The sequence below is a fragment of the Ochotona curzoniae genome, unplaced genomic scaffold (assembly GCF_017591425.1).
Source record: "Ochotona curzoniae isolate NIBS_2020 unplaced genomic scaffold, NIBS_Ocur_1.0 scaffold_1037, whole genome shotgun sequence".
Lineage (NCBI taxonomy): Eukaryota > Metazoa > Chordata > Mammalia > Lagomorpha > Ochotonidae > Ochotona > Ochotona curzoniae.
Window position 1 is genome coordinate 11040963 of NW_024467083.1, and position 13018 is coordinate 11053980.

General features: G+C 41.5%; 1 protein-coding gene across 3 annotated transcripts in view; it reads left to right on the forward strand.

The window, feature by feature from the left end:
* Positions 1 to 9274, forward strand: part of AGL (amylo-alpha-1, 6-glucosidase, 4-alpha-glucanotransferase) — a 66323-nt gene extending 57049 nt beyond the window's left edge. For all 3 annotated transcript variants that reach the window (XM_040999177.1, XM_040999178.1, XM_040999179.1), the window contains one exon: positions 8559 to 9274. In XM_040999177.1, coding sequence (XP_040855111.1) covers positions 8559 to 8676 — 118 coding nt within the window. In that variant the 3' untranslated portion in view covers positions 8677 to 9274. The remainder of the gene's footprint in view (positions 1 to 8558) is intronic.
* The last annotated feature ends 3744 nt before the right edge of the window (positions 9275 to 13018 follow it).

Consider the following 13018-nt stretch of genomic DNA (forward strand, 5'->3'; position numbering starts at 1 on the left):
AATAATATTTTGATTTATATTTTGCTGATTATTGGTAATGTTGAGCATTCTTTCCATATGCTTGTTTACTTGTATGTTTTTCAGAAATATTTGTTCAGATCATTTAACTTTGTTATTGCATTATTTTTTATTCCTGAATGTAGATCCTTCTATACTCTGGATTTTAATCAGTTATTAACAGTTTCTAGGTATTTTCTTCCATTGTGTAGTCTCTTAATTCACCCTGTTTATTTCTTTTACTGTGCAGAAGTTTTTTAGTTTGATGCAATCTGACCTGTCAGTTTTTACTTTTCTGCTGTGCTTTTGGAATCTTATCCAGAAAAATCTGTGTAATCTAACGCATCTCCCCTTATTTCCTTGTAGTAGTTTCATGGTTTCTTTAAAAAAAAAAAGTATTTCTCTCATTAATATTGTTTACATAGCTGAGAGGGATACACACCCATGTGAGTCGCTGGTTAGAATGGGGAGCTCTTGGGACTGGGGAAGGTGAGTGGGACATGCATTTCAGGTTTTTTTTTCCTCCTCCTGTATCTGCATAAGGGAAATGGAAGGGGCACTCCTTGCTGTCACACTACAAGGGGATGGGGGACCATCCTTTGATTGTGACCCCAATGTAGGGAAATGTTCTGAGGCTGTTCCTTGAGTGATTTCAATAGTTATTGAATGTTGTTGGCTTTGTTGCTCCAAGCTTAAGAAAACCTTTCCAAACTCTATTGGCTGACCAAGTCCACCTTAGTGCATCAATAGAGCTTAGAAGGTGCTGTGAAGCTTGACCAAGAGAATTGTCCAACATGTTTTGCTTTCCATAATCTGATAAGGTAGTAGACATCCTCTACTGGCCTAGATGATCTGGCTGTCATGTCTTCCATATGCATCTGGACATGCTGTCCACTGCACAGGCATCCACAACTGAGGAGCCCCAGTCCAAGGTCAGACCACACATTCTATGATTTTCCCTGTGACTGAGATTTGAGTTCAGTGGTCCACTTGGGGAGTGCCCCAAGAAACCTCTCCTGAGATGACCCCAGACTTGACCCTTGTAGGCACAAATCAGTGTAGGGTCAGGTTCAGTCTCACCTGCACCAGCCAGTGCACATACCGCTGAATACAGCTGCCTGGTCAATCCTGTCCCAGCTTCATATCATGCAAACCATTGGGTGCTTTGGCCCAGCCCAGCCAATCCACCACAGACTTGGATCTTACACATATCAGCAGGTACGGTGGCCTAACTCGGGTGACTCCCTATAATCCCCACCAGACCTGCCCTGAGCCTTGGGTTTTATGCCTGTCAGTCTCTGCTGTGGCCTAGCCTACAACCCATTCAGCTCTCATGCACACCCATGGGTGCTGAGGCTTAGTTCAATCCAACCCATTTCCAGACCCAGTCCTCATGTATGCTGATAGGTGCTGCCACTTTCTCCAGCCTGGTCTGCCCCCAGCCATAGTTCTTGTGCTCACCAGCAATAGGTACAGCCTAGCAGGAGAGTGCCCACAGTTCCCCTGCCAGGCATGTTCCTATCCTCTGATCTTGTACCTGCCAGAGGGTACTGCAGTCCAGCCTGACTTAACCTACACCCAGTCCTGGTACTTAGCAGCTGGTACTGCAGCCTAGCCTGGCTGGCCCGCACCCATTCTGACTCTTATACACACTAGCAGGTACAGCAACCTAACCCAGACTGGCCTGCCCCCAGTCCTGACTCTCACACTCACCCATAGTCGCAGCCCAGCAAGAGAGTCCTCGAAGTTTCCTTACCAGGTCAGCTCCCAGTTCCAGGTCTTGCATGTGCCATCAGATGCTGTGGCTGAGACTGAGATGGCCCACCCCCCAGTCTCAGCATCATCAGCAGGTGCTGCATCTTGGCTCAATAGTGCTTTGGACTAACCCTGCCTGATCCACCCCCAGACCCAACTCAGACTACAACAGTGAATGCTACAGCCCAATCTGTTGTAGCTTGCTCCCAGTTCCAGCTCGTGTTCACCGGCAGGAGCTGCAGCTGAGCAGAATTACCCAAGTTCCCGTATCAGGCTCACTCCCAGGAACAGATCTCACATGTGGCAGACGACATGGTCAGTGCCCAGCGCTGCATTCACCAGTAGGTACTGTGGCCTAGCACAACTGTCCCCCACCCATTCCTGTTCTCACCAATGGGTGCCACAGCCTAGCACAGTCTGGTTTACCCCATTTCCCAGCTTTCACAATCACCAGTGGGTGCTGGAGCCTAGCTCAATCTGGCCCACCCCCAGACCCAGCCCACATGCATGCCAACAGGTGCTTCAGCCTTGCCCAGACTGGTCCACCCACAGTCCCAGCCCTTGCACCCTCTAGTGGGAATGCAACTAAGCAGGGGGGTACTTGTAGTTCCTCTACCAGGCTGGTCCCCAGCCACAGGTCTTGTGCATACTAACAGGTACTTAGACCCAGCCTGGCATGGCCTGACCCAAACCAGTCTGTCCCCAGACCTCGCATTTGTCACCCACACAAATGCTGACAATTGCTACAGCCTTGCCTGGCCTATCCCATCACCAATCACAGCTCTTGTGCTCCCAATGGTTCTCCCAAATTCCCCTACCAGGCCTTCTCCCAGCCCAACATCTCACACATGCCAGCAGGGTCAATGGCCCTACTTGGCATGGTTTGTCCTCAGTCCTGACCCTTGTGTCTGCCCATGAGTGCTTCAGCCTGGACCCACCCAGCCTCCTCCTAGCCCCAGCTCCAGTGTCAGGTGGGTTTCTATCAGGATGTTCTGTGGTCTAGCCTGGCTCAGGCATCACTGCTCCCAGCTCTCTGAATAAACCAGAGGGTGCTGCAATCCAACAAGTCCCCTACAGAGGCAAGCTAACAAGTCCCCAGAGAATCTGCCCCCGGATCCGGTGTTCTGGTGGGTGCTGTGGCCTAGCACAACATGGCCCATCCCCTGCTATAACACCCATGAGCAAATACTCAGCCCAACCAGACATGACTCCCGGCCTTTGTAATTACCAGTAGGCATGGGTGGCACTGTTTAGCCTCACCTAGGTCTCCTAGATGGGCAGGTGACATAGTCTGACCAGACTTTCCTTCCATTTTCTCTCTAAACCACTGTCTCAGCTCCCTCACCTACTTGTGAGTGCAGTGACTTTGTAGAAGATCCCAGAAGTCATTGCACCCCTGTCACACATGCCCTTAGCTGCCCCCACTCTAATACATGTCCCCAGAGCCCTTCCCCAAGGAAATGTGCAGCACCACCACCCCTGCCAGGGGCCAGTGTGACTTGTCCTGGCCAGGAGTTCCCCACTTTCCCCACTTAACTTGGAAAAAAAAAAAGCAGAAGAAAGAAAAAAAAGTAATTTCGCTAGCATACCAACATAGGTAACACAATTTTGGCATTAACCAGGTCCATAATGCCCTTCAGCTACTGGCTGTTTTACTCCCTGCAGTGTAACACTTGTGTGGGTGCAAGGTAGCCCAGAGTTTCATGGTTTCAAGAGTTGCATCTGCAAATGAATGCCCAGTTTTCCTAGCACCACTTATTGAAGAGATTGTTCTTCTTCCAATATATGTTTTATGGCCTTTGTCAAATAAATAAATAAATAAACAAAAACAATTTGGAGGCATTACAATATCTGTCTGCAGAACATTACAAAGCTATAATAAGCAAAATAGCGTGGGACTCACATCAAAAGGATACACAGACCAATGGGAAAGAACAGAAAACCCAGAAATAAATCCATGAATTCATAGCCAAGCGATTTTTTTTTTCTGGTTTCAGATTAGCCCAGCTCTGGCTGTTGTAGCCATTTGAGGAGTGAACTAACAGATGAAAAAAGCTTTATCTATCTTTCTCTTTGCACTTGCATTTCAAATAAATAAACAAATCTTTAGAAAAGAAGAACAACATGTTGCACAAGCAGTGTGGCATAGTGGGTAAAATTACTACCTAGGACACCAGCAACCCAAATGGGCACTGATTCTATTCTCAGCTGCTCCATTTTCAATCCAGCTCCCTGTAATGGCCTGGGAAAGCAGTGGAAGATGGCCAGTGTGCTTGGGCCCCTGACAGCCAGGGGGGAAGTCCAGAAAAAGCTCCTGAATCCTGGCTTCAGCCTGGCCCAACCCCAGCAGCCATCTGGGGAATGAACCAGCAAGTGCAAAGTCTTTCTTTTTGTTCCTCTCCCTCTGTAAATCTGACTTTCAAAATAAGTAAGTATTTAAAGTAGAAGGAAGGGAGGAAGGAGGGAGGAAGGGTAGGTCTCTCTAGGTAACTAATATTTTTGTACTGAAGTGATTGTGTATTCCACGGTCCTTTAATAGAGATTTCTGTTTTGTCGAATTTTTTTTAACATTTCTCTTTTTAAAATTTTTATTTTATTTGAAAAGTAGATAAAAGAAAAGTAAAGAGAAAGACAAAGAGCTGCCATTCACTGGTTTACTCCTCAAAAGTCCACAACAGCTGGACTGGGCCAAGGTGAAGCTCAGAGCAGAACCAAGCATTCAGTCATGGTCTCTGCATGGGTAGCATGAATCCAACTATTTGTCCCTCTTGCTGTCTCCAAGGGTATGCATTAGCAGGAAGCTGGAAGAGCAGAACCAGGTGGAAAATTCTATAAAGTCAATTCTTTTTTTTTTCTGTGAGTCAGTAATTTAAAAAATTAAAATATGATACTATAATTATCATATGTTTTATCAGTTTCTAGTTCATGTGTTCTGAAACTCACTTGATTGTTGTTCCTTTGATGCTTTGGCCCTTTTGTCATTATGAAGTGGCCTTCTTTATTATGGGTATTACTCTGCTTCACTGTCTACCTTGTTTAATATCAATTCAAACACTCCAGATTTCTTATTTAATTATTATTGAAAAAACAGAGTTATAGAATGACCAGGGCTAAGCCCAGGCTGAAGCCAGAAGCAGAAGTTTCATCTGGTTCTCCCAAGTGAGTATCAGGGGCCCAGGCACTCGGAACACCTTCTGTTGCCCTCTAAGGTGCATTAACAGGGAGGTGGGTCGGAAGTGGAGCCAGGTCTCTGAGCAGTGTCCATATGCAATGTCAGCATTGCAAGTGGCAGCTTCACCCACCGTACCACAATGCTGGCCCCACTCCAGATTTCTTTTGCTTAGTTTTGCCATAATGTATATTTGCCCATTTTATGTTTAGCCTAATTGTGTCTTCATGCTTAACGTGAGTATCTTGACAATATCAGTACATAATTGGGTCTAACCTTAATAGCTGCATAATCTCAGCTCCTGGAATATTTTGATCATTTATGCCTAAGGTGATTATTAATGTGGTTAATTTATTTGCTCTGCTTACCTTGTTTGTTATCCTCAATAGATTTCACTTCTGTTAGATCAAATGCTTAATTATCTATATTTTATTTAGTGCTTGCTTTTGGTTTATAGTGTACATTTAAGTTTTCATTGCAAAGTTATTCACTGCCGCTTGTCCCCTCAAGCTTTGCCCACTGGAGCTGCTCTGTTCCCAGCAGCCAGAATGGAAGGGTAGAGCAGTCCTTGATGGCCCCAGCTGATGCGTAGCCATGCTTGTCCAGGGGCCACACAAGGCCCAAGGCACTGGGGGAGGGGAAGTGATGCACCACTTCAGTGGAATCTAGCCTTATGAGAACTTAGCTATGTTTATGCCTTCAGGACTTTGTGCTGCTGTTGTCATCCATTTTGCTTTAACTCTTAAAATCCCAACTCCGCAGTATTAATATTATTTAAGCAGTTGTCTTTTAAAAATATGTATATAATGCCACAAAGTTTCCTATAATTAGTCACATAGTGACTGTGTCCTGTGATCGTCATGCCTTTGTGGTAATCCAGAGTTCCACTTGTCTGGTTTCACTTGTCTTCTACTTGAAGGGTTTCATAGAGTGTGGGTCTTCTCAGATGAAATCCTTCATCTCTTCTATGTGGGGAAAGTATTTTGCTTTCCTTTCTTTTTTTGATTTGTTTTGATTTAAGAGATGGACAGAGACCAAGCTGTTATCCATCCACTGCTTCACTCCCTAAATGATGGCAAGAGCCACAAGTGTCAGAGCTGGGGACCAGAAACTTAATCCAGGCCTCCCACATGGGTAGCATGAAGCCAGTCATTTGAGCCATCACTGTTGCCTCACAGAACCTGCTTTAGCAGGAGGCTAGAGGCTGCCGGAGTCCAGCTCCAGCTGAGTTGGGAACTTGAGAAGGGTGCGTGGATGAGGCGTAAAGAGGAAAGAAAGAGACAGACCACTAGGACTTCATCATCATAATGGACGATGCACAAAAGCTGTCTGCTTTATTTATACAAAATCAGTCAAACTCTGGCTCAGACTTTTTATGTCATGGTCAAGTGGGTGTTTCTAAAGATAACTCTGCCATTTGTTTCACCTAAGGCTAGGATGTTATTCACCTGGTGCCTGACACCTGGCGCCTGGCTAGGAAAAGTTCTCAATAGATGGTGCATATCAATCACTAACACATTCCTACCACAATTACTCTACAGCTTGGTCTTGAGACAGTCAAGGAAGGAAGGGCTTCACAGGAGGGACCTAAAAGATCAAAGAGGGAAAGAATAGGTTGCACTACACCTGAAGACAGAACACCCTTGATTAGCATAGGATCAAAAGGGGAGTTAGCACCCTTGATTAGCATATTGCCACAGGATGCAGCCATAACAGCAATAACAGCTTTTTGGCTAAAAAACGGCAACAATAACATCAGCTTCTAAGCTCCTACTGATATTTAACATTAACTCCGCAGAGGCAGACAATGCCTAAATAGATTACAGAAATCTCAATGGGGTTGTCCGGTATCCATGCAAAGGGAGGCGGAGCTGCATTCAGGTGTTGTAGAGACATCCGCCGGGCCTTGCCACACAGCGGGAAGTTCCTTGCGGCCTTGCCTGCAGTAGAACGATACTCTTCACACCTTCCTGTCTTCTACATCCATCACACAGACCCCAGCAAGAGGCAGGTATCAAACTCAGGCACTCCGAAAGGAGATGCAAACGTCTTAAACACTAGGAGTACACCTGTCCCTTGCAGCTTTAAAATATATTTTTACTGGGCATAAGAGCCTAGTGGCTAAATCCTCACCTTGCATGGGCCATGATCCCTTACTTGTAACAGTTTATATACTGGCTGCTCAACTTCCCATCTGGCTCCCTGCCTATAGCCTGGGAAAAGAGTAGAGGATGGCCCAAAGCCTTGGGACCCTGCAGCTGTGTGAGAGACCCAGAAGAAACTCCTGGCTCCTGGCTTTGGAACAACTCAGCTTCAGCAGTTGCAACAACTTGGGGAGTGAACCAGCAGACAGATCTCTCTGTCTCTCCATCTCTCTGTATATCGGCCTTTCCAATAAATAAATACGTAAATAAATAAATCTTAAAATATATGTATTTATTATAGTCAAACTATTGTTTTGAAAAGAAATCTGTCATCATTATTTCCAGTTTACTTCAATTCACTCCAATGTTTTTCTCATTTATTAATACTTTGTAATTCTGCTAAAGTTTTAATTGGGCCTTTTTTATCACGCATGTTTCTGATCAATGTTTTGAATGTATGAAATACAGTTACAGTGATGGATGTCTTTGCTAATCCTTTTCTAGTTGACTTTACTTATGATTTTGCTCTTTGTTATGCTGTTCTACCTCTTTTTCCTAGTGATCTTTCATTCAATACTAGAAATGAATTTATCTTGTTCGATACTGGATTTTTGTGTTTGTGTAAATATTCTTGAGCTTTTTGTGTGTGGGGAGGGGATGGTATTATTTAGAAGCAGTTTGATCCTTTCATTTAATTTTATGCCTAAATCCAGGTCACACACACAAAAAAAAGAAAAAAAGAATAGCTTTGGTGTTAAGTAGGCTAATCCTAGAACAGCATAGGACTCCCTCTGCAGGAATAGTTACACACATAGAGCCACAGTGACACAGCTCGAGCATATAACCCACCATGGTAGAAGGCAGACCAAGCTGACCTACATGACCAAAGGCAGAAAGAGACAGCTGAGCGCCCTGAATGATGGAGACCCCACCTTGACCATCAAGAAACATTATTCAAACTCAACCGGGAAATGGAGGAATCATCTAAAAAAGAATTTAGAAAAATCATACTAAAACTCTACAAAAGCAGTGAGAAGCAGATACAAGAGTGGAAGGAATTTAAGGATTATGTAACAAAGGAAATAGAAACCTTGAAACAAAATCAGACTGAACTATTACAAATGAACTCATTAACACAAATTAAGATCACAACACAATAAATAAGTATAACTATAATTAGAGTCATATAAACTGATTTTAAAATAATAAAATTATGCCTGAGAGATTCTGTGTTTTTATCTATTACTCAGAACACTTGAATTTTCCATGCCTTTCAAACTGTAGAGGTTCCTTTGTATTTGAAAATCTGAAATTTCAAAGGTGGAATAGCAAACCATAAAATCTAAATTACTTCTGTGTTTAGAAAATTCTTTTTGTTTTGTGTAAAATGGCTAAATAAGTGATTGTTTTCTATAAAATTAAAATGACAAGGTCTTGCCTTTTTGTTAATAGTATGTATTAGATTACGTCTCATGAAATGTTTTTTCTTTCAGATCACCCTGGAAAGGACTTCCAGAACTGACCAATGAGAATGGCCAATACTGTCCTTTCAGCTGTGAAACACAAGCCTGGTCAATTGCTACCATTCTTGAAACACTTTATGATTTGTAGTTGATTCATGAATATTTAATAGGCATGTGATCATTTAGGTTATGGAATAGAAGGCCGTACTACAGGCTAAATATCTTCTATACAGAAGCTCGAGTAATTTTAACAGCCATTCGTTTAATATTGATTCCAAGTATGTAAAATTATGAAAGCATTGATTTTTTAATGTACAAAGAGCTTGCAATTTGAATTAGAAATAAAAATTATCAACACCAGTAATATGATGGAATTCCTAGGTATTTGACAAATGCTGAATCCAAAATATAATCTGTTTTAAATAAAATTAAAACATGGAAGTGGAAAATAAATCTTTAAATTGTAGTATCTATTATATATAGTAACTATATAATGCACAGACCAGGTTTTGTACTTGTAGTATTTTTCAGACTTTGCACACTGCATTCAATAAATATTTAATCAGTATTGAGTGATGGATGTTTCTGCTACAGTATTTTCATATATGGAGCGTAGGTTTCAAAACGTAACTTCCTTTTTTCATTGATATGATAATGCTTATTAATATAGTGAATTTTAACAGTGTGTTTGCCATATTTGACTTATGCTAATGATGTATACTATATGTGAAAAATATAAAGCATTAGGAAAATTACTTCCTGAGATCAGGCGCGTTCAGGGTGGTATGGCCGTAGACAGGAAAATTACTTCCTAAAAAATCTTTCTAAAATTACTCTGAAGTTCTGGTCTGCTATTATGAGATAAGTTTACATTTTCAAAATGAAACTTGTTAGGGATATTTATGATAACATTAAAGAAAAAATATTAATTTTCTAAAAATTAACTGTAGTTTGTGTATAAAAATCTAACAGTAGATCTGTGTTGATACTGGTTTTCTGTTAACAGAAGCCTACATTGATAAGTTTAACATTGAGATCAATATTGAGATAATGAAAATAGTTATATGAATTAAGTAATTATCTTGAATTCAAAGCAATGGTTTGAGTTCTTTTTTATGTTGTTAATTCAAAACATCTTAAATTTGAAAGAAGTCATAGAAATTATTTTTAATATTTATGCAAGTTGACATTTTTTGAATTATACTTATTTTGTAGATGGAATTTTTTTTTTACTGTTTTACTGTTTTTGTCTCAAGAGACCCAGGAGTCAAAATTTGATCATTATACTTTGAATTTGAACAACATAGATGCAAAAATCACTCATCGCTAAATTATAGTTAGTAAAAATAGTGGTTTGTTGCACTTTCCTCAGAGATCACATACCCTGCGACCTTAACTGTGACTAAGAAATAAAGTCAAAGAAGAAACAAACATGTCAACTGCCTGTGCCAGAAAGCTTGTACAGTTCACTGTGAGATGGCTGGCACAGCTTTCTGCAAAGGTGATCCCATTTTAGAAGTAGTCTTAGTCTCCTGGGTTCCTAGCCTAATGCATATTAAATCCTAGCAAACTTAAGGGCAGTTGCAATAGTAATCTGACCACGCTTTGTAAATACATTGGGTTCTAAATTTCCTTTCCCTCTTCAGTTCCTTTCTGGGACAGTATATAACCCACTAAACTCTTCATTGAAGAGAAATGACATTTAGGAGAACCATCAGCTCAAAGGATGATGTGATTGCTGAACCCCACCGTTCACATTAGAGTAGGTAAGGAAAGAAGACGAAAACAGCATATTTAACCAGAGAAGTAACTGCTGATGGTTAAATTTGACTAAGTGATCTGACAGTTTTTAAAATAGATCCACAGTAAGTTCTCATAGTAGGGCACCGCAGCACATTTGTAGGATGCTGAGTACCACCAGAAAGCTAAGTGATTCATATTCCTAAATATGAATATTAATGAAAGAGTGTTAGTATAGTCTGCATGGTCTATTTTATAGTTTTAAGAAGGCAGGTTAACACTATTGCACCTGTGGTAGTGAAAAGAACAGTTTTAGGCTTTGAAGGATAAGGTAATTTGACGGAAGAAGCGTTAGGTAGAATGCTTCATTTCTGAGTGATACTGATAGCAATGTATTATATTACACGGCAGCAGTAATCTGTGCCTTCATTTTTTCAGTTATCCAAGTTATTTTTCCTTTTTACCAATTTAACCAGTATGCGGTGATATTTTAATAAGTTCTCAAAGATAATTGAAGAAACAAGAGACTTGACGTGTTAATGACCATTACATCACATGTGCATTGTAATTCATTTCTTATATGTCTTAAACTACTCTGCATAGCAAGCAAATGTCATTTTTATCTCTGTGTGCTTGGAAAATAAAAATCTTTTTGAAAGGATGGTGTTTCCATTCATTTCTCATTTGCCATGATCTGGTGCCTGTTTACTTCAGGGGCCTCTTTCCAGAGATTGGTGAGGGGGCATAAAGAGAAGGTAGAGTAGGGGCTCTTTGGTAATTAATGAATTAGTAACTTCAAATTAGAAACAGATAAACTTTCATATACAGATAGATCTGTCAGCAACTATATGTGCCTCTGGTATTAAAACCTTTAATAGGGCCCAGCGCAGTGGCGCAGTGGTTAAGGTCCTCGCTTTGCACGCCCGGGATCCCATATGGGCGCCGGTTCTAATCCTGGCAGCCCCCCTTCCCATCCAACTCCCTGCCTGTGGCCCGGGAAAGCAGTCGAGGACGGCCCAAAGCTTTGGGAACCTGCACCCGCGTGGGAGACCTGGAAGAGGCTCCTGGCTTTGGATCGGCATAGCATCAGCCGTTGCGCTCACTTGGGGAGTGAATCATCAGATGGAAGATCTTCTCTGTCTCTCCTCTCTGTATATCCACCTTTCCAATAAAAATAAAATAAATCTTTAAAAAAAATTCTTCATTTTTAAAAAGAAAAATATTATTTCCTATAGGATATGGTTTCCTAAGTCACTACTTCCCAACCTTTTACATCCTGTAGAACACTTTGGAAAGGGAAAATGTATACTGAGGCAATGAGAGGAGGGTGCTTCTGGCTGTGACAACTGGTCAGAACGCTCGCGTGGGCTACTAAAACTATCACCTCTCCAACAAGCCATTTGTGCTGGAATTCCACTTTGGAAAACAATATTCAACAAAGAAGCTAATGTCCTTACCATATGCCCACCCAAAGGCAAAACAAATCAATTATAATTCAAGAGAAAAATGTTATGTTTACGGTTGGTCAGTTTTCGGTCTGGAAGCATCTTGAGGAATGTTTAGGTGTGTTGTCTTTGAAAAAGAATTTTCTTAAGTATGTTGTTCCTATAAGAGTACATAGCTCATATATACTTTTACAGAAGAATATAATAAACAAGTTAAATCCCCTCACGTTGAAAACCAAAAGAAATTCTACTCATTTTATTTTTATAAAAAGATTTTTGATTTATTTGAACATTCAGACTTACACAGAAAGACAAAGAGGGAGAGACAGATTTTCCATTTGCGGATTGACTCCCCAGATGGCCACAGCAGAGTTGAACCAGTCCAAACCCATGAGCCAGGAGCTTCCTACAGGTCTTCCATGTGGGCGTCAGGGCCTAAGGAGCTGGGCCATACTCTGCTGCTTTCCCAGGTGCGTTAGCAGAAAGCTAGATTCAAAGTGGGATGCTAGTGCCACAGGTAATAGCTTTCTCTGCTACTCCATAGTTTTGTCCCTACCCATGTTATTTCAAACAATTACTTATTTAAAAGAATATCAAGAAATGTTCCATCCACTGGTTTGCTCTCCAAGTGGCTGAAATAGCCAAACTGGGCCAGTCCTAAGCCAGCAGGCAGGAACTGTATCCAGGTTCACCACAGTAGTGACATGGACCTAAGTTGCTGAGCCAACACTTTCTGCCTTTGAGTATGCGTATTGACAGGAAGCTGGATTGGAAGCAGAGTCAATCCTTCACCCTAGGCCCTCTGGCAGGGACTGCAGGTGTCCCAGGCAGTGGCTTCACCCACCACACCACACATATTTTACCTACTTGAAACAATACTACAACCAGGCAATGACTAGCTGCTTATTCCAGGAATCCTTACTCAGGAAGGTATAAACAAACAAATCCAGCTTGCTTATCAGTAGTTTTTCTGACAACCATCTTACTCACCAGTATTTGCTTCAAAAGAGTCACCTCACTTTGCCTGTGGATTCAAAACTGTTATTTCTATGAATTGCCCAGTCTCAAAAGGTCCACAAGAAAAGACCTGCACTAAAAGTCACCTAGACAGGTCTTAAAGCTCCGTTAATAGCTTTCCTGAACTTACTGCTTTGAAAAACTAAGAATCTCCTAAGATGTCACTTTTTTCTTGTGACAATAGGTGAGATCTGACCAACATAACAAGGCTTTCGGAGCTGTGAGAGGTCTTCAAATACATATTGGAAATGGGTATTTTTCTGCAACAAAACAAACTTCTGCTTAATT